General features: G+C 35.8%; 1 protein-coding gene across 2 annotated transcripts in view; it reads right to left on the bottom strand.

Moving 5' to 3' along the window:
• LOC308622115 (CD302 antigen) overlaps window positions 1-22907 on the bottom strand; it is a 129609-nt gene that overhangs the window by 70891 nt on the left and 35811 nt on the right. For both annotated transcript variants that reach the window (XM_081243250.1, XM_081243247.1), the window contains exons 14-23: window positions 13495-13576; window positions 12504-12572; window positions 9978-10092; window positions 6382-6417; window positions 5815-5990; window positions 5072-5139; window positions 4711-4790; window positions 3983-4122; window positions 1621-1726; window positions 1226-1386 (exon numbers count right to left, since the gene is read on the bottom strand). In XM_081243250.1, the coding sequence (XP_081099376.1) occupies window positions 1226-1386; window positions 1621-1726; window positions 3983-4122; window positions 4711-4790; window positions 5072-5139; window positions 5815-5990; window positions 6382-6417; window positions 9978-10092; window positions 12504-12572; window positions 13495-13576 (1033 nt within the window). The remainder of the gene's footprint in view (window positions 1-1225; window positions 1387-1620; window positions 1727-3982; window positions 4123-4710; window positions 4791-5071; window positions 5140-5814; window positions 5991-6381; window positions 6418-9977; window positions 10093-12503; window positions 12573-13494; window positions 13577-22907) is intronic.

The raw sequence follows: 22907 nt of genomic DNA, 5'->3' as shown, positions 1-22907 counted from the left end.
ATCAGTTCAGTGGATCTTGATTCTTATTTGTGATAATGAAATAGAATAGAACACAGAGAATAGGTTGACTAGACTAGACTAGATCAGACTAGAGTAGAATAGAATAGAAAAGAAAGAAATATAAGCTCTAAGGGTAAGTATTATTTCCTGAAACTTTTGTTTCAATTCAATATTATATTTATATCTATGTGCTGAATGGTAATTTAAATTTATTTCTTACTATGGGTCATGAGTTAAAAGTTTAAAAGCTACCAGCCTAAGTATAAGCAGGATAAGGGTTGATATTTTTCTTTATTTTGTTTACTCTTCTATAACTTCCAAATGTTCTACAATAACCAAGCATTATTTCAATATTTACTTTGTACATAATTACACATATTGCAGAGTTCCCTTTGCCACCAATGTCAACGTTGAGCAAAGTTCCATTGCATCAGGAATATCAGTTGATGTTGTCTAGGATGTACTTTTGGAATTCAACTTTAAAGTTAATCTCTTAATCTTTGACTTTTGTGCAAAAGGTGGTTTGTATCCAGTAAATAAGGAAGACAGAAGCAGTGGGCAGCAATATCATGGTACAGGGTAACTACTGTTAATATAATGCCTTCTTCCATTCTATAGCTTCTTTACATTTAGATCTTAGGGAAAAATGATCACTAACCACAGATTTTGTACTTTTTAACCTCAGGAGACTGAGGCTGACTGCTCCAAATTCCAAGATGATAAGTAAAGCATTTATATTAGCTTTTATTTGCAACTCACTATTGATGGTTTTAGATGGTTATGAAATAAGTGCTATGGAATCTGATACTACTATGAAAAACTAGGGCAGCTACGTGAAGGCTGTGGAAGCTCTGTCGTTATTCTTCTTGTGACAGCATTATTGATATAATTCATAGATGGTATAATTCATTCACTTAAAGCATATATTCTATAGTTTTAGTATATTCACAGAGTTGTGCAACCATCACCCCTAATCAATTTTAGAACATTTTCACCACCCCTGAAAGAAATTCCATATGCTTTAGGCCATCACTACCAATCCTTCTAGCCTCTTAGCCTCTGGCAACCAGTAATCTACTTTCTATCTTTATAGATTTGCCTATTTGGACGTTTCATATAAGCCGACTCATAAAATAGGCCCTTGTTCTTAATCCAATAATTTGTGGAAGACTCAGGTATTTCATAGAGCTACACAGTTTGTCGATTAAAAAAAAAACAACCTTACATTTGTTGGTATTCTCAGCCTCCGACCAACCAATAATGGGTGAAAGTTACTGTATGTCAGCTCTCTGTTATCCATCCACTTGTTTATCTTTTCATAGGCAGTCCAGCGCAAACCAATCCATAAAGTAGCTTCCATATCCGGAAGCAAGGATGTAATAAAATCTGTCAGAAAGATTAAAAACAAAAAACAAAAAACATTTGACTTATTCAAATTAAAGATATACTAAAAATGTCAATGAATACCTCTTGCTTATCTAACTACCAGGATAATCTTTCACCTCCTCTGTAAAAAGTAATTTAATAAGATGTTTTGTATGTGTTAATTCCCCACAGCCTCCCAACACAAACACAGCCTCCAGATCAGAATAAAACATGTTTATGAAACAATTCTGCTACCTTGCTCTCTCTGGCTCAGCACTGAAGGAAGGGTTCCACCATAGGTTTGACAAGCATCGCTGGCTTCAGAAAATGTAAGAGACTTAGGTTTGATCCTTAAAAAGCACTGCAAAGAACACATAGGAAGTATAAAATTCCACACACGGGAAAGCTCACATAGGAAGAAAATGCCTCATCTTTTAGAAGGCTGCTAATTTTCTGTCTGTGAGATATACACACTTACAAAGTAGTACCAAAAGAATGCAGATCTACACTCTCTTTTTTTTAAAGATTTATTTATTATTTATTTTATTTCTTATTTTTGGCTGCGTCGGGTCTTAGTTGCGGCACGCAGGCTTCTCTCTAGTTGTGGTGCGTGGGCTCCAGGGCGTGCGGGCTCTGTAGTTTGCAGCACATGGGCTCTAGTTGAGGCACGCGAGCTCAGTAGTTGTGGCGCGTGGGCTCAGTTGCCCCCGCGGCATGTGGGATCTTAGTTCCCTGACAAGGGAGTGAACCCATGTCACGTGCATCGTAAGGTGGATCCTTTACCATTGGACCACCAGGGAAGTCCCAAGAATGCAACTCTACACTTAATTTAAGCAACTGAAGAGTAGTCCTTGAGCTACTTTTTAAAAAAATCTCCCATTTACTGAGTGCTTCCTTGTGTTAAAACACTTTGCACAGTATTATCTCATTTAATTCTCACAACAAATGGGAAAACTGAGGCACAAGGACATTAAGTAACTTTACCCATAAGTGAAATAGCCATAGCATGGTATGGTCAGCATTTAGACTCTGCTCCATTTGGTTTCAAATACGTGTTCTTCATCATTACCTTATATTAAAAAAACCACATTTTTAAAGAAATCATCCCCCTGTCTCTTGACAGGATATTTTAATGGGGTGAAGGGGATTAAGAGATACAAACTAACAGTTATAAAATAAATAAGTCACAGGGATGTAATGCATAGCAAAGGGAATATAGTCAGTAATTTTATAATAACTTTGTATGGTGTGTAATCTCTAGAAATATCAGATCACTACGTTGTACACCTGAAACTAATATAATATTTTCATTCAACTATACTTCAATAAAAACAAACAAAAAAACATAAACTTACATCAACTATGTAAATTAATCTAGTACTTTGGGGGGAAAAAAGATTGTCCAAATTTTAAAAAGTCAAAATATACCCCTAGGGGGCTTCCCTGGTGGCGCAGTGGTTGAGAGTCCGCCTGCCGATGCAGGGGACACGGGTTCGTGCCCCGGTCCGGGAAGATCCCACATGCCACGGAGCGGCTGGGCCCGTGAGCCATGGCCGCTGAGCCTGCACGTCCGGAGCCTGTGGTCCGCAACGGGAGAGGCCAGAACAGTGAGAGGCTCGCGTACCACAAACAAACAAACAAACAAATATATATATCCCTAATATTTTAACTTTACTACAGATGTTTTCAGCTGTCAGACACATCTCTTCCTTTTTCTTCTTGATATTATGATCATGTTAGTGTGGAGTAGCATGTCCCAAATTGTTTTCCTTGAAACATGCTATAAGATAGGTTTTTTTTTTTTTTCAGCCTCCTTACAGACTGGAATGGCCAGAGAAATATAAAGTCATTGGGTGGCTTCTAGAAAAGACTCTAGAGAGAACACCCTGAACTTGGGCTTGGAAGCCATAAGTTAAGGATGGCAGAGCAGAAAGACAAAGGAAGACTGGTTTTGAAGACCACAGAGCTTTCATACCAACCCCAGCCTGCTTATCTTCAAACTTCTTTTATCTGAGAGAATAAATGTTTTAGCATACTATAATAATCTCTCTTTTTAGCAGCCAAATGCATTTCCTAAGAGATACATACACCAATATGAATTGTGCATCTCAAGGAAGCAAATATAGAATGTGGCATTTCCCAAAGCTATTTAATCATAAACCCTGCTCTGGAAGCAACATCAATGATTAACATTTTGTTAGCATATGTGTCTATTCCCAAAAAGTAGTTTGGGAAATGTTGGTCTAATTTGATTGGTAAATGCTGCTTGGATGTTTTCCTTAAGGGGGAAAATTTATCAGCCAGAAATTAAGCCAGTTTCCTACATGCCAAAGAGATAGTCCTGACTAGTCAATATATTACTATTCACTTAAAGATCAACTTTGGCAGTTTAAGTGTCATTAGCAACAGAATAGGAACACGGTACTCTGAAAGACCTGTAGGCGTGATTAACTTGAGAGTTAACTTGGTTTCAGAAAATGTAGAGAATCAGGTGAGATACTGAAATATGCAGGGTCTATCTTAGTGAAGTTACTTGGTGGGATGCCATTCTGCCACAGGCCAGGTAACCATCATGAAAGCAATCATCATTTACACAACGTAGCAATTCTCTTTTTACCTTATTCTGAAAAGTAATCCAATCCCCAGAGCACTGTATTTTAGCGGCAGAATCTGGACTATATTTCTCTAATGAAGATACATTGTATTTTTCACAGACGAAGGGCAACTTGGTACGACAGTCTGCTGGTTTATTCAAGTCTGAGAAATGAAAAGCAGGATTACTGTGGTGAGAATTTTCCATTCAGCACATTTAAAAATCATCCAGTAGTGAAGAAAGTCTCTTTAAATCAATCTTTCCCAAATGGTTAAAATATATTCCTTTTCTTCCCTAGCTATTTTTGTCTTCTATTATTATCACTCATATCAGTAAGTTGTAGCATATAAATATTGCCTATAAAAATGAACATACTTGGTACACACACAGTTACTATGGTTCCTGATGGCAGGAAATAGAGTTGAAGAAGGCTAATGAGGGGGAAAGGGATCTAAACTATACTTTAGAACTGCTGCCTGTTCAACTTTGTGAATTTGTCTATATCCTTATTGGTTATGAAAGTGGTAAGTTTATTTCTAAGTAACTGCTTTAGGATAAAGGAAATCAAAATATTCACAGTGAAAAGCACCTTTATTTGCATTTGGAACTTGATCTATTGTCATCAGCAATAAATCAGAATATGGTGAAGCTACCAAACATATAATCAAAAGGAAAGCAAGATTAAGCTAGTAATTGAACCTGAAGTTCACATATCACATAATTAACGTTAAAGGATTTGGAATTAACCTTACCGCTAAACCAAGTCTTGGCAGAGAGGTAAAAGCATTCCTCTCCAAATGTTATAGGAAAGTGATGCAATGGATGTCGTGAGCTGAAAGAAAATGAGAGATGTGTCAGCTCATAATGTAGTTACATGTTCCATTCTGTTTTTTACTGAAGTAATTTTAATTCTAAATTTAATGTTAGGCCATTATTTTATACTACTTTTTCTTGATGCCCATTTGCTAAAGGATTTGGTTTCTCTAGTCTAGGTAGTTTATGGATTAATGTTCAAAACTAATTATAAACAGTACTCCATTTAGTAAAAGGGGATTTGGGACTGCTTCTTTTAAATGATAACTTTACAAAGGCACCATCAAGGATGTCACATACTATATAAAATGACGTTCTATTAGCTGGTCAGTAGTTCTCACCCACCATTTCTCCTCATCGCCAGATATCTGAAAAAAAAAAAAAAAACCACAAAAACAAAACAAAACAAAACAACTAAACACACATCCTTATATGTGCTGACTTTTCTAGAAGAGTTTTGATTTAAATACCCTGGCCCATCATAACCACAAACCACTATAATTTCCAGGTATTCATTACTTTGGTCTCTAAATTACACAAACCAGGTCCTTTCACCAAAAAAAGTAGTTTAGAAACTCTTTTTATATTCACAGGCCCTATTTTGCATACAGAAAATATGGTCACTGTAATTATGGGCATATATTAATTGGACATATAGTATCCTATTGCTACTAGTTATAAATTTAAAAATATACAAATAATTTTTCCTCCAAAAAACTATTTTGCAAAGTTAGTTATTATTAGAAACAGAATCTCAAGTTAACTACCAAGTTAACTTTTAGTAAAAAATGTGACAAGGAATTAGAATAATTTATATTATCTATTGAAGCTCATCTTATCAACTGACATTAATAATTAATCTTGAATATTTTAAAACATTAAGCAATTCTTTTTAACTTTTCTAACACGAAGTGATGAACTTATATGTTGTTAGGCAAATTTTACTTGAGAAGAACATTTAACTTTTGTAGATTTTTGAAATTTTTTTAACAGAACAAATGTAAAAATAAGAAAATATTAAAAAATATGTTCTTTCAAATTACATTTGCTATTTTGTTTTTGATGGCTCTTAGTCCTGCAAAAGATGTTAAACTAGCCAGAGAGCTGTGATTGCTAGCACAATACAGGACGGCTTCTTCATAGTTTAAACGGGGATCAGCAACAAACCAATATTCACTCCCTTCTATTACAACTGGAGGTCCATGAATTCCAGCACGCTCTAAAGAAGAAGAAAAATAGCACAATTATGACTGCATAAACCAAACTGCGCCCTCTCATCATGGATTATTGTTCAAAACTATTTATAAATTAACAATCCATTTAGATTACTGGCTCTCTTTGGCCAGGGCAGTGCTGCCTGGAAGGATCCAAGGATTCCTGAGCCAGTGAGTGACTCTGTTACCCTCCTGTACTCACAGAGAAGGATAAATCCAGCCTCAGAGTCTCATCCCACACCAGCTAATCATCTTCCCTGCATGGAGATACTTCATCTCATTTGAAGACATGATACAGAAGAAGCTGGCACTTAGGCCTGGGCTTAAATAATTAACTAAATACGTCACTGAAAAGGTAAAAGCAGCTTTGGATAAATTTTAGTTTTCTTAACTCACCTGGATTGTACCAGTCTGGTATTTTTGGAGTACAACCTGTATAAGAAAGCAAATGGCTTAAGTTTAGTATCCAATTACAGACCATGGTGTACTAATAAGTGCTTTAGTCTAACTCAAGAGGACTTGCAGTATGGCTGAGATTTGTCCATTTCTGGACAAACCATCTCCTTTCATGTTATGATCACTTCACAACACTGAACTTTGTGGGGCCCACACTAAAGCTGTTTTTGTGGCAACCAAAAAGGCAGATTTGTTAAATATTAATACAGCATTATTAGCAGTTCTCTACCTTACATCACGGAAGTCACAAAGGAAGACTAATGGATAAAATATAGATAATAATTAGAAAGTACAAATAAGTAAATGAATACATTGTATACACTACACAGAAGCACTAAGGAATATGCACCAAGATAATCATCACTGTAGGATGAGGTTATTCAGGAACCACATCTCCATCTAATGCAATTTGAATACACCTAGGTTGGTAGAGTTTATTGCCCCCCAAGATATCCTTGGAAAAAAATGTTCAGTGATCCAGTACTGAAACTTTTGAGAAAATGAGAGACAAAACTGGGAAGAAAATAATAAAATTCACCCAGCAGGAAATATGGTACCGTACAAAGAATTATGGTCTTTGAAGTTGGGTGAGTCAGTGTCTAAATGCCCTCAGACTCTTTGCTGCTGTGCTACTTGGGATCAGTTCTTTAACTCCCTGAGCCCCAATTTTCTATTCTATAAAAATGAAACTCTCCTACCTAACTCACAAAGACAGTGTAAAGATCATGTAAGATCACCCCTATGCAAGCACCCCGCACAGGGCCAGGCACAGAATAGTTCCTCTCAGGATGCTAGCTGCTTTCCTCTCCCTTTTTATTCTGGTCATAGGTCACACTGGTTTCAAGCCAAAGACATAATTGGAGGAATTTTAGAAATTACAGGGTAAAATATCTGTTCTTAATTTTGCTATCGTGTCAGGGCCAATGCACGAGAGGACCCTACTCCGAGGACTGCTTATATATCCAGCATCTGTGGTTTTTCTCTCTAACTCAGTCCTCTGTATGTTGGATAATTCCCATTAACAATGCTGCAAATCAGTTTAAAAAATAGACATAGTTGGTTGTTTGTAATCTTGTCAAAGAATTCTGTTCATTTGTATGTTGGGGGAAAGCTATGCCTAACCTTTAAATTTCTTTAAATTAGTGAGAAAAGTAAAATAAAAGGTGCCTTTTTACACAGGATTACAAACATGTATGTGTGTACAAGGTATCAAGAAACACAATATAAAAAAGTTGTGTTTATAGGTCATTTTCCTAAAAACACTTTTATGAACCTTATTTTTGCTACCGTTTTCGCAACTAAAAAGGAATATTTAAAAAGTATATACATCCATAGTGATTATGATAATTAAAAAAAATTAGGTTGTCAAAATATCCCTTTTAGAGAGGAGGGGACTAATTAGAACCAGGTGTATGTGGTAATAAAAAAGGCAAGAGCTGGAGAAAAGGTTTGGTGATTTGGGCTATTGAAGAGGTAAACTGCTTTAAGAAAACCAGAAAACACAGATTAATATAGAAGTGTCCAGTTGAGCAGGCTTTGGCTGTTCTAATAGCCAAGAAAATATCCAACCAGTGAATGTGACACATTGTAACTCAGAAATTTAGGGACTGTCAAAGGGGAGTTAATATAACATTTAAACCCTGGATCAAACCATCACTGATTCTGCTTCAAATGACTGCAAATAGGCTGAGACAGGAAGTTCTTTCACTTTTAATTTTGTTTCTGCATTGGAGAGAGCAGGGGTGCAACTATTTAAAAGATTTATCTATTTGGTTACCTGATTTATGTTTGCTAAGCTAGTTAATTCCCTTCTCTTTTGTTTAAAATAACAAATACATTAAAAAGAAGAAAGAAAACCATATGTTCTTCATAATATTTCCTGTGGTTACTGGTTTGTCATTTCTAAGGTTTTCCTGGTGTATACTCTAGGGTATGCCTCAGTACTCAAACATGAGGCAGGGGAACAGCTACCAGTGAGAGCATACTTTGGAGGGAGCAGTGACACTCTCTGTGGCATGCCAAATACCAAAGAATAATAGGAGTGGCACAACTAATGCTTCAAGCCAGAGATATTGTCCAAGTTAATTATATATTAGTTACTTTGCCACTTGATTGAAAGGTATCCAAGCTGGTTTTCCTTTTTTCTTCTTTCAGGTTTAATCAATAATCAGGACTAACTCAGGTATAATTTCTCCTTTAGAAAACCCCCATCAGGGACTTCCCTGGTGGCGCAGTGGTTCACAATCCGCCTGCCAATGCAGGGGACACGGGTTCAAGCCCTGGTCTGGGAAGATCCCACATGCTGTGGAGCAACTAAGCCCATGCGCCACAACTACTGAGCCTGTGCCCTAGAGCTCACGAGCCACAACTACTGAGCCCGTGACAACTACTGAAGCCTGCGCACCTAGAGCCCATGCTCCACAACAAGAGAAGCCACCGCAATGAGAAGCCCACACACTGCAATGAAGAACAGCCCCCGCTCACTGCAACTACAGAAAGCCTGCATGCAGCACCGAAGACCCAACACAGCCAAAAACAAACAAACAAACAAAAAATTCCACAACAAACAAAAGAAAAACCCCATCAACACACACACACACACACACACAATTCCCCTTTTATTAATGACCCCCCAGTTTGCCCTGTGAAAGAGACTTGCCAGTTACTGCACTGGATGTTGCATCTGAAGCTCTTTTAAAGGCAAGATGGTAGCCTTGTTTAGGAAAGAAGAACAATCTTCTAATGGGCAGTTCCATGAGATAATCTCTGGGTTTTTGAGAACTTATAAGAGGAATTCCCTTTAGTTTCAATGATCTGTTTATATTCAGTTCAGAAATTCATTTTGGAACTTTCTGTGCATTTACCATTATATTAATTAATTTAATGTATCTAATATCTGCTTAAAAATAATTAGGGAGTTAAAATCTTATAACATTTTCTTTAATATATCCTTGACATTTTCCTACTAAAAAGTGAAGTAAAAGGATATCTATTTATTATCCTTTCTCTCTTTTTCGTCACCAAAGGCTCTACTATCAAGCTAACTGGTTTCCTGAATTTGAATGAGATAAACTATTAGTAATTTTGAGCTCACTGAAAACTGTTTCTAAATTGTAAAATTTAGATTTGGGACCTGCCCACATTTGATTTCCTGACTTTTGCTTCATTCTTCCCAAGCCTGTCTTCATCTCGTCCTTCATTTTGCAACAAAATAAAAATTAAAATGATTCCCTCTACTTCGTCTCTCCTTTCACTTGAAATAATCCTTCATTCCAAGACCTAATCTCCCTAAATTAGCCTTAAATTTTATCTCCTATACAAATTCTTTCATGACAAAAGAGGAAGGTAGTATCTAATTTCAAAAAGGCAGCATTTTACTAGGGGTAGGAGTCAGGCAGGATGGAGCTTAATATATTAACTGTAGTGTCAAAGGCTTTTAAAATTATAATTATAGACTAAAATGCCCTCTTAGGTACTTTGGCTCAGCATTTACAAGTTCACATGAGAAGACTGTGAAAAGGAATAACTACATTTACCTTTTGGAATCTGGCACATCCATTCAAGTTTTGTATCACAAGCAAAAGGCCTTAAATAAATAAATTCTCTGTCATCATAGAAATACCACCTTCTTCGCCATGGCCTATTAATGACCTAAAGGAGGAAGAGGATTGTAGAATATTTTCAAGTTGATGCAGCCCTTATACAACACTAAGCTGTAAGCCTTATGGTCTTTAACTCTGCTTTAGCTCTAGCACCTAGGATATATGTTTATGAATGAACACATGAAAGAATGCAGTGTTTAGGAAGTAACAGTCTAAGCAAGAGCCTTCAAAGGGACTGATAAAGAAAATATAGCATAGGGTCATGTTTATGTCCAAAATGCAAATTACTGGGTTTTTTTCTGTTTTTTGTTGATATGAAATTGTAGAATCTTGCAACTTTAAATTTTGCGAAGATCAAGCTAGAAAAGAATATTTGGTTCAGTGGTTTCCAAACACCAGCCTGTGATCATAGCAGGTCTGTGAAAAGTGACATAAAAGTCTGGCATCAGGGGCCCAAGTTCCACCTTTGGTGTTGCTTTGTGTTTCTGGGATATTGCCCTCCTCTGTGTGGTCTAAGATGGCTCTCTACAAATTCCAGGCAGCAAGCAACAGGGAAAGGAAAGGGGAGGACAGGACCTCATAGGAGCATCCATCAGTTTTTGGACTGCTATCTCTTAAGGGCAACATTCTAGAGGGTTAGAAGGTGGCAGGTGAGGTAAGATTCTCCTTCCAGACACTGCCCTAGCTGGCCTTGTTACTGATTAGTGTCTCTTCTGTTTAGTTTTTTTGGTAGGTTCTTCCAATCTTTTCACACATAGGGATACAACTTACATAGAATGTAGTCTATTGCATCAGTGTTCTGGAAACTTCACAAACTTCTATTAAGTTTTCATTCTTTCATGTGTTAAACGGGGAATTCTATAAAAACAGCATGATACTACCGAGTGTTTTACTAAAACAGTTACTTTGAAATAATGCTTTCTAATGGCCTTCTCAGTACTTGGTCTCAACCTTCGTGCAACATTTCTGGTCAGTCATCTTCCTGAATCTCTTTCTTGGGCTTACACAGCAAAGATATTTTCTAGATGTCTCCTCCCTCCTCATCCTCTTACATTTTATAAAATGTTGGTAATCACCCCAAATCCACTTCTTGGCCCTTCGCAATTTTTTTCTTCTTTTTTTGGCTGCGCTGCGTGGCTTGTGCGATCTCAGTTCCCTGACCAGGGACTGAACCTGGGCCCTGGCAGTAAAAGCCCGGAGTCCTAACCTCTAGGCCACTAGAGAACTCTTTTTTTAATGAACATTTTCCTTCAACTCCAGTTTCTTTATTCTAACTTACTACAGCATATTTCTTACTGTAAGCCTGGATTCAAAACATCAGTTAAACTAAAATGTACTATTTTCTCCATAAACAAATACCCCTTCTGACTGCTTCTGTAAATGCCATACATAGCATAGTAGACCCATACACCTGGGTTTAAATTTCAGTTCTGTAATCAGGTAAGTTACTCAGAGCTCACATTTCTTCCCCGTGAGATGGATATAGTAACAGTACCTACCTGACAAGGTTGCTTAAGTATTAAGTGAGATAATATATGTGACACGACTGTGCCTGGCTCATGAGTCAACAAGTGTTAGCTGCTGTATCATAACCGTCAGCACCGTCATTGTTACTCTCCTGTAACACTCTTGTTCTTGCATAAAATTTACACTTTGTCTGTCATAGCCCTTGTAATTGCTCTTTTACTTGTCTTTACCTCCTACGAGACTGTAAGTTCTGTGAAGACAACGACTGTTTTATATCTTGTCATTGTTGACCCCCCAGAGCATCACAGACTGCTTGGACACACTACTTATGGAACGAATAAGCAAATGAAGTCTGCAAAGGAAGAGGCCTAGCTGGTCTTCCATGTCTTCCGGTCCTATCTTTTGCATCTTGAAATATGTCTCAAGATGAATCTTCTCACACCCTCCGTAGTTCTTGACAAAAACCATTAATCATGCTCTGTTGCCTACCAAAAAATGCACAAACTCCTTAACCTGGCATCAGTCCCACCTTTGTTTTCAACCACAGTACCAACTAAAACTTCTTGATCTGCATTGTTCCCCTCACTGCCTTAGCCTCTCCATTCCACTCCCACTTTCTTTTATGCCTTACCCTATCCTACCTGTACAAACTCTATCCATCCTTAAAGGTCCAACTGAGGTCCCACCTCTTTCTGGAAATAGGCAATAGAAATCACTTCCTCTTCTGAGTTTCATTAGCCCTCCTCAGCCCACTCATTTGGAGCTTATTACTGCATAGTAGCAAGAGTCGTCTTTCTTGAATATGAATTTTACCTTCTCAAATTAAGTGTCAGTTAGGTTGCTTGAGGGCTGGGCCATGGGTGTACTTCTAACCTCTCACTGCACCTAATATCATGCTCCACATGCAAAAGGCACTTCATGGATCTGTTGCCTGACTGCACATACTGCCAGATTTATTTTTTAAATATGCAGATTTTCCAGCATTGTACTGACCTTGACAGCAGCACAGTCTCTGATATCATAATCCTGCTGAAACTCATTTGCCGTGATAATAGTAGACACCTTAAAAGACAAGAGAGGCTTCAGAATTTAAGACTGATGTATAAATATTTGCAATTTAGATGTAATTTAGGCAGCTTTAATAACTCAAGTGTGTTCATATGCCAAGGGAGGAAAACTTTTTCATTTCTTTTTTATGTCAGGATGCCACATCACGTGAGGACTTATAAAATGCCATGAGGTCTTCAGTTTCCAAACAAAGGAGGCTACGGTTTCAGAAGTGGAGGTTAATCATGTATTAAGTTCACAGTTGGAGTCATAAAGAATCAGGAGCTTGCAAAATACCTTTTTTAAATGCATGCGTTGAAATGTTAGTTATTCGATTGACTATTCTTGGATATGCTCCAAATTGAAAATGAGGTTAAGGAATTTTACATTTCGAAAGAATACACAATGACTTGACACAACGGTAATGTGGAGCAAATATTTAATACCTGAGAATAATTTGCTCCTCTAAGTGTTACCTAAAACCTCTCCTTAGGATAATGTAAACATTTGAAATAACATTTAAGGATTATTTAAGGTTCTCCTGAATTGTTTCCTCCAATTAAAATTCTTTCTTTTTTATATAACTCATATTTTTAAAAATAAACGTTGCTCATTATGAAAATAAAGGAAAAAAAAACAAAGAAAAAGAAAAAAATCACTTTTACTACCCCAAAATGACCGCTATATTTATATATCTATATTTTTATGTTTTTTGGATTATATGTAGAGAGACTATGTGTATGGTTATTTTTTTAATAAAAGTGAGATTAGTAACTTATTTTTCCCCACTTCATATATATGAATCTATTTCCATTTCAATAAAGATACATCTACATAATTTAATGGTTGTATGGCTATATTAATTAACAATCAACTTTCTTGTTATTGAAATAAATACTCTTTCCACATTATCCTAAACGAGAAAGATTAAACTCACTGGTGTATGATCACTCCATTGCCAGGATCCTTGTAAGTCAGGGCTCCTTTTATTCAAACCTATCCAAAGCCAACGCTGGTCACTATGTGAAAAGGAAGTGTTAAGAAAATTTGAGCACAGGATTTGGCAAAAACATTTAGCATCCACAGGTCTAAAATGCTTAAGACATGTAAGTTTATTCAGAAGACCTTCTCACTAACTGAGAAACACAGTTTCAAGCTATATAAACAAGTCTCCTGAAATGAAACTGAACCCTATTTACAGGGTAGCTATCAAAAAAGTACCAGACTTTTTTGGGCTTCCCTGGTGGCGCAGTGGTTGAGAGTCTGCCTGCCGATGCAGGGGACACGGGTTCGTGCCCCGGTCCGGGAAGATCCCACATGCCGCGGAGTGGCTGGGCCCGTGAGCCATGGCTGCTGAGCCTGTGCGTCCGGAGCCTGTGCTCCGCAACGGGAGAGGCCTCAACAGTGAGAGGCCTGCGTGTCGCAAAAAGAAAAAAAAAAGTACCAGACTTTTTAAAACTAAATTTTATGTTATTTTCTTCATATGAAAGACAAAAACTATTCTGCTTTGAAAAACTTAGGAGGGAAAAAAAGTATATGATTATTTCAAAACTTTTACTGCAGAGCTTCAATATTAGATAATGTTTTCAGATACAAAAATAACCATAGCATTTCCATAAAGCATTTGTCTATAACTATCAAGTATCTTTTCTTTAAAATGAAGAACCTGGCTAACCTTTGGCTTGGCTAAACTTTTATTAAATGAGATTTAAAAAAAATTTAATTCCCTTTGCCCACTAAGTTTAAAGTAAAACAAGCATTCAAGTATCAATATTTTCTAAATACCAAACTCCATGGGTTATACCAGAGCAATATAATTAAGCAATCACTTAAGTGAATATATTTAACCGTCATAACTATTATGCTTTTATGTACAAGGCATTGAGCTATGTGCAATGATGATACAGAGAAGTATAAGACATAATATCTACCCTCAAGTGGCATATAAACTAGTCAGGGAGACAAGATATATATGAACAAAGAAAATATGAGACCATTTTTGAAAAACATCAAATGATAAAAATTTGCATACATTTTAAGCACTACAAAAATTTCAGAAAAAGGAGAGGTCACTGTGGACTGTAGGAAGTCAGGAAACATTTTGTAGAGTTAGTAGGACAAAAGACAGTCTTTGAAGAATTGCCAACATTTCTTTTGAGCCATAATCTGAGTGTTTACCACGTGCCAGTATTCAGGTTGGCTGAGCAGAGAAAGGATAGGCATTCCAAGGAAGAATACATACAACAACATATAGAGGCAGGGACATACATTGTAAGTGATCCCTTCCCCTCAATTAAACTTATACTCTAACCAGGGAGATATTTTCAATAAATTGAAGTGATATAACCATAAGAAATTTCTCCACCTCTAACTTCATTGAAAATACTCTCTAAAATATAGTATACTTCTTAGGCCTTAAAAAGTAGACCATTTACCATGCAATTTTTGGGGGGAGGGGGTGGTGGGTTGGTGATGCTGGTTATTTCCATATAATTTAACCTTCTGATTATATATGTCATGTACCACCAGTACATGAGTGAATGTTATATATGCAAAACAATGCATACATAAATGCTAAGTATAAATAGAACACATATTAGAAAAGGGGTAGAATCCAAATCTAAAGTTAATCCCTACTCTCAAGCTCAGTAGAATATATGGAACATATGGAACTACAGTTACAAGACTGCTGGGAAATAGAGTAACTTTGCATTTAAAAATATTTACCAGTGAATCCAAGGCAGGAACAAACTTAATTTTAAATTAATTTCTCACTTTTTAATGAAATAATTGCTTTTCTTCATCTCTTTCCTCTGTTCAACATTCCCTCATATTTTAACATCAATAAGCATGTTTTTCACCTTACCAACCTCAAGCTTTTCAACTTACTGCAATGGAATATGAGGGCAGTCCCCTTTCAGTTTTTATTGTTTTACTGTTTTCTTTCAGAAAGAAAGATTACCAATTTGCAGAGTTAAGATAAATCCAGTGGAGACAATTAAGTCTAGTTTGAATTTAGCAGCTAAAAAAGGATTTTGCAGTTTGTGTCTTCAACTAATCAGAGCTTTCCTACAGACTTCCAAATGTATCACACTTCCCAATTGCTGGATTTCTAAACCACCAGGTCTAGATAATTGCCATATACATTATAATTAAAGTCAGACAGCTAAAATAAAGAGGAGGTCAAGTTTGCTTCCTCAAACTTCATTTCCTTCTAATTTTTGTAGATTATGTATTTGGGCCTGGAGAATTTGTGCGGAATTTTGTGTTTCCCTAAAGTAAGCATTAGATATTTTATCTTCTTTGCACAATCAACAGTACGACTGGAAGATGATCAAAGATCATTTGCCATCTGCATTTACTCTATAGGCAGCTCCCACAGAAAGCTTCTTTAGGGGTCTGTCCCCACCATTTCCACTCAGTCTGCTCTTAGCTCCCCATCTTCCCTTAGAAACCTCTGCTTTCAAGCCCATTTCTGCCTCCTCTGCTGCATCTCAGAGAACAGTTTCCTAGAGAGAAGTTTGTCCCGTTGTCCAAAGCTTCTCATCTTCACTACTTTCTGAGACTGAACTTCATTGCAACCCAGACCTTTATAGTTTTCAGCTTCCATTTCAAGAGATTTATTAGTTGGTTATAAATATAGTAAATAGTAGCTACTTGTGGGGTTTTTTTGTGTGTGTGGTAAGAGGTGGAAAATATTTCCTCATTTGTAACTTCTTCCTGGTTTGGCCTGATTTGTCTGTAGGTAAAGAGAAGAAGAAATTGGAAATCACATTAATTGTTGCACACCTCTAATGTGGATTTTCAAAAATTCGAGGGAAGAAAAAAAATTTGTGGGAAGAAATGGATCATAACTGAGGAATTAAATCAAACTGAAAACTTCCCTCTGTATATAAATTTCTTCTGCTCCAAACTCTAAGTATATGGTTTTAAGGCTATGAGGTTAAGAAGACATTGCATGAAAGGTTACTTTGTGTATTTGCGTTAAAATTTCTACTCTCAATCAAATTTCCTGCTGCATCTGGTTCCTAAGGAAAACAGCACCTCAACCATAACCCCCAATAAACACTATTTGATGAGGGCGCTTAGTCTGCAAAGCCTTAGATTTATATCCAAATCCACTCATGCCACATCACTGGAGGTAGTGCACACAGCAGCAATCGCACTGCAAACAAGGCTTTCTTCCCTAATCCTAAAACTACTTTTGTTCTACAAGGGCTTTCCCTGGTGGGCTGCTGTTAAGAGTTGCAAAGATTTTAGAGCCTTAATGATCTGGTGCACCATGAACCCTTTTCATTGAAATACAGAGACATGGAACTTAGATTGTGAGAAGTAGAGCAGTAATCTGACCTTATTCCTCGGCAGGCAAAACACAATTTGGGCAATAGACGTCTTGCTGAGAAAGGTCAATCCCTGCAATAAAAAGCTAGGGTGTTCAAGGAATAAGCTTTAGAATCATTTTCTGATATAAATGGGCTGGCTTCCTTTCTTCCCTTCAAGCCATGTTTATAATATTGAATAAGTTTTAGAATATGTTGTCTAAATATAGCATGGGCAAATGATCTATTAATGGAGCACGTATTAAGCAGACGTTATAGTCTGCTTAATACATGGTACTATATTAGCTGCTAGGATGAGTACAAATAAAATATAGTCCCTATGAGTGAAGGGATTACAGTGATGTGTTTTTCCTTTGTGCTCTTCTGTTTTCTAAATTCAATATACATTTCCTCTGTGATCAGAAAAAACCTAAACATTGTATATTCTGTAGAAAATTAACTATATGATAGGAATAGAAGAAAATGGAAAAGATTTACACAAAATGTTAACTATGTTTATAACTAGGAGCTAGGATTTGAGGTGATTTTAATTTTCTTCATTATCATTTTTTGCATTCCCCAATTTTACATAATGAACCTGTATTAATTTTTAATTGAGGGGGAGAACTCATCAAGTGTGATTAGAAATTAAAAAATCAAGAAAGAGTCCTTAATTACCTCTCAGACTTTTGTTTTCTAGTGTAATTTGTTCTGTATATAGAAGCTCTTAATGATCATTTATATCATAGATATTCCATTTTTCATCAACTGATTCCCACAAATACAGTTGCCGCTTGGTATCCACAGGGGATTGGTTCCAGGACCTCCCTCATACCAAAATCCAAAGATGCTCAAGTCCCTTATATAAAATGATGCAGTATTTGCACGTAACCTAAACATGTCCTCCTGTACACTTTATTTTTAGATTACTTATTATACCTAAAACAGTTTAAATACTACGTAAATAGTTGCCAACATGAGGCAAATTCAAGTTTTGTTTTTTGGAACTTTCCAGAATTTTTTTCAAATATTTTCGATCTGAAGTTGATTGAATCTGAGGATGTGAAACGTGTAGATATGGAGGGCTGACTGTATCCACAACCTCATTGTTTAGTACTTATCCATGGCTCCCCGAACCACTTAAAGGTTCCTAACCTCTTGCTGGGTTAGGAACTTGATTCAAAACCCAGTTTGTTTATCTCAGTATTTTCCTTAAAAATACTTTAGCTTAGACAGTATGATATTGTGTGTGTCAAGCTTGAGATCTAGGGGCTAGCAAGCTGCCCGGCTGAAATTCTCTCTTCAGGGAGGGTCAGCAGGGTATTAGAAAAGTTATGTTCCAGAGGCAGCCACCACAAGGGAGTCTGCAGTCCAAAAGTCGTACTTGATACTTTGGTTGTTAGCAGAGTAAATGTCAGAAATAGGTTAATAGCAGCAAACTTAGAAGCTTGTTAATCAGCATGATCTTAGAAATGGGCACTCACTGGTAAAATTGAAGATACGAGGAATAGCTAAAAATACTTAGGGACACTCTCACTCTTCATGAAAGGGTATTAGAATCTGGTGAGGCTGGTATCCTGTACCACTGGAAATGGATCTGCGGTCTGATCCCTCTTTTTTAAAAAAATTTATTTATTTTAGGTTGCGTTGGGTCTTTGTTGCTGCGCGCGGGCTTTCTCTAGTTGCAGCGAGCGGGGGTTACTCTTCGTGGCAGCACACGAGCTTCTCGCTGCAGTGGCTTCTCTTGTTGTGGAGCATGGGCTCTAGAGCGCAGGCTCAGTAGTTGTGGCTCGCGGGCTCTAGAGAACAGGCTCAGTAGTTATAGCGCACGGGCTTAGTTGCTCCGCGGCATGTGGGATCTTCCTGCACCAGGGCTCAAGCCCATGTCCCATGCATTGGCAGGCAGATTCTTAACCACTGCGCAACCAGGGAAGCCCTGGGGCCTGATCTTTTAATGGTCCCATGTCCAGTCATTGGGTCAGGTGACTGGGACTGCCTGATGCCAACTATAGTGGGAACAGAAGAATCCTGCTTCTGGAACATTGTCACATTTACCTCAAATGAGCCTTCCATGCAAGATGGTTACTGGAACCTAAAAGGACAGACTACCAGGATGTTGTAAGCTTACTAGACAGGTTATATAACATGTTTTTTGCCTGCTTCAATGACTGTTTAATAAATGTATGTCTGGAAAGATTCGGTCTGAATATTGCATTCATTATACTCTACTCTCAAGGTTGTGGGCAGTAGCTAAGAAACACCTCAAAAGAAACTTAAGAGTTTGTATATTTAAATTAGCTTAGTGTGCAATGAAATTTTGTATATTAATTTCTAACGCTAAAAAATGAAGTTTAAAGTACTAGAAATTATACAACAGATGCTTAATAAATGATTGTTTATGGAACACATGTATTGTATTTTTCATCAGATTCCAAGCACACTGTAGTGAGACTTTACTTGCTTTAATGAAGAAAATACAATCATTAGCATATTAATGCAAATCTGGAAAATGTGGAAAAATGTTCAAACATTAAACACGCATTCAAAATCTATCTTCCAGAGGTAACAACGATGATCTTTTCTGACATATTTTTACAGTCTACTTTTTGATGTAAATAGTCTATCTTCTACCCTTTTATAATTTGCCTTTCTTCCCACTTAATACATTACAAATACTTGCATGTTGTAATGTTTTTTTAAATCTTAATGAACAGGGGATAAGTTCCAAACAAAGATCATCAAAAGTGATGATACTAGGCATCTTTACCTTTTTTCTGACTTTCATGGAAATGCATTTAATGTTTAATCATTGTGTCATATGGCTATTGGTTGAACTACACTTCTATTTTTAATTTAATAAGAAATTATGTGTTAATTATATCAATTAAATATGCTAAGTATATATTTATATATAAAACCAGGAATGAATAGTGAATTTTACCAGATGCATTTTCAGCACCTATTAAGATGATCACGTATTTGACTAGATATATAGAGTTCCTAATACTGGCCCAACCTTGTACTCTTGGAAGAAATCCTACACAATCAAGGCATGTTATTTCGAGGTACTATAACACAGTCGGTTAAGAAAGTGGGCTTTAATGGGTTCATATATTGGATCCTTTATTTACTAACTATATAACCTTGGGCAAGTTGTTTTACTTCTCTGTGTCTCCATATCCCCATTTAGATAAAATGGGCATAGTAACCTACCTCATAGGCCGTTGTAAGGATTAGTTAGTAGAAAATACTTAGGACATTATCTGGCACGCAACAAGCAGTATATCTGTGTTTTTTATTGTACCCCTTGTTAGTATTTACTTTTTCAAGTCTAGATAAGAGGTTGGTCTATAATTCTTTGTGCTATCTTTGACAGGTTATCATATCAGAATTAGACTATTTGTGAAATAAACTGAATGCTTACATCAGTTTCTATGTAATGGAATACAATCTCTTGGTTGTACTACTGAAATACGTGGTAATGATCTATTTTTTAAAATATGAAGGAATTCACATATAAAACCATATATGTAGTTCCTATCTTTTTCTTGGAAGAAATTCTTTGTTAACTTTTTCCATTTTTTCCATGGCTATTGGATTACTGGGTTTCCACTTATTAAATCAATTATATACTAATTCATATTTCCCTAGATATTGTTCACTTTAATAATTTCATTATAATAACATAGAATTATGCATAGGATTCTTACCAATTAAAAAAATTCTCCATTGAAAGGATTTTATAATCTCTTACTTAGGTTTCATTTTAAGTATCTGTTTTCTTTTTTGTTTTCATGATTTAGTCATCAGTAGATATTTTTCCTCTGTTTTGTAGTTTTATTTCTAGAGATAAAACTCTAGGATTTGTCAGTTCTACTGCTTTTCTAGTTTCTAATTCATTCATTTCACTTTTATCTTTATTAGGTTCTTTCTTTTGGTTTCCTTTTATTTATGTTGATAAATATTTTCACTTTTAGCTGAATGCTTATTTTCATTATTTTTGTTTAATAATTAAAGCCCTTAAAGCTATTAATGTACCTCCAGCTATAGCTTTGGTTATATCTCATGAATTTCAGAATGAGTGTTTTTATTATCATCTATACAGTTTTGATTTACTTGCCAAAAGAGTTCTTAAAAACACTGAATGTTTATTTTGTAAATAAGAGTCACAAATGTAGAAAATAAACTTATGGTTACCGGGGGGAAAGGGTGGGGGATGGAATAAATTGGGAACTGGGATTGATACATACACACTACTATATATAAAATGGATAACTAATAAGGATGTACTGTATAACACAGGGAACTCTACTCAATACTCTGTAATGACCTATTTGGGAAAAGAATCTAAAAGAGTGGATATATGTATACGTATAACTGATTCACTTCGTTGTACACCTGAAACTAACACAACATTGTAAATCAACTATACTCCAATGAAAATATTTTTAAAAACACTGAATTTTTAGGTGAAGGGGATTTGATTTCACTTCTAATGTAACTTGTATAATTTTACCACTTTGAAATGTTAGGGTTTTTTTTTTTTTTTTAGCTTAATAGATCCATTATTTTAAGTGATCCAGGCAAAGAGCTTGAAGAGGAAGTATATACAGACTTTTTAATCTATAAATAAAGAGGATATTATTAAATCAACCTTAATTATACTATTCATATTTTCTATGTTATTTCTATTTTGCCTGTCTCATTCGTCGATAAATGAGATGAGTGTTAGAGTCTCTCATTACTATTTTTTATTGAAAAATTTTAGTAATATAATTAATATTTTTGCTTTATGCATTTTGATACCTTTTAAGTGTGTAAAGGTTCTTGACTATTATAACTTCACTGTAGATAGTACCTTTAATCAATAATAAGATCTCATTTTCCCATTTAATGTCTTTTTACTTCAATTGTATTTTATCTAATATTAATACTACAACTGTAGCTTTTTCATTTACATTTACACAATATAATTTTGCCCATTATTTTAATTTTCCCATTCTAATTTTTGCATTAAGTTTGTGATTATTAACTCAATGCTACTTGGGTGAATAAGGCCCATACAGCAAATTATAAAGAAATAAAATAACATAAGTGAAGTGGCCAAGGAGTAATAAATTGGAGACCATAACAAATTGGAGAGTGATGCCACATTTTGGTGGGCCATTGGCTAATCAGCACTAATTATTGCTGCAATATGAAAATGTTGCCAGTTGTTTTAATTTTAAAAGGAGTGTCAAAAAATATGGATTTTATCAAAACGTTTTGATTCTGAAACACTTTGTGGTCCCTTCCTTCCAGGAAAAGAACATAATACTCCTTGGGCTGGAAAGGTACTCATTGGCAAGATTTGTTTTAGGTATCTTTCAACAGCATAGAGTTGGGTTTCATTACCAAACACATTTGCAAACTTGGACTTAAACATAACGGATAATGGATACATTTGGTCTTCTGTCATCTTCTTTATGCTGGACTTTATGCTTTGTTATTTTATTGCTTTATAATTTGCTGTATGGGCCTTTTTTTCCCCACTCATTACATATTCAGTAGATGAACATCTCTTTACAGTTAAAAAAAAATACAAACTGTGTTTCTAAATATGATTTCCAGGTAAAATGAAGAATTTATTATACTTTCAGTTTTCAAAACCCTTTTATCTCTTTACATCTCAGTTTTTATTTATAAACAGAGTTATAAACTCTGGTATTAACCAGAGTTAACACCTGGTTTTATTAAAATATTCTTGTTTCTCTTTCAGAATTTAGGATAATTACATTCTAAATTTAGGATAATTTAGGGTAATTTTATAACTACATATATTGCATTATTTAGACTGGGGCTATGTTTTTATGTTATGTATTCTTCTTTCTAATTCTTTAACAACAAAATACCTGTTCATGTGTTTTGATTTTTATTCATCTCTCAACTGGAATACGTCTGAAATTTTTTTCAAGTAGGGAGCATTATCAATTACTATCTTCACAAATGAAAAACCACACAACTGGGAACTAAGATCAACACATTGCCCACA

Source organism: Mesoplodon bidens (assembly GCF_964165515.1).
Source record: "Mesoplodon bidens genome assembly, chromosome: 8".
Lineage (NCBI taxonomy): Eukaryota > Metazoa > Chordata > Mammalia > Artiodactyla > Ziphiidae > Mesoplodon > Mesoplodon bidens.
This window is presented reverse-complemented; position numbering and strand designations above follow the sequence as displayed.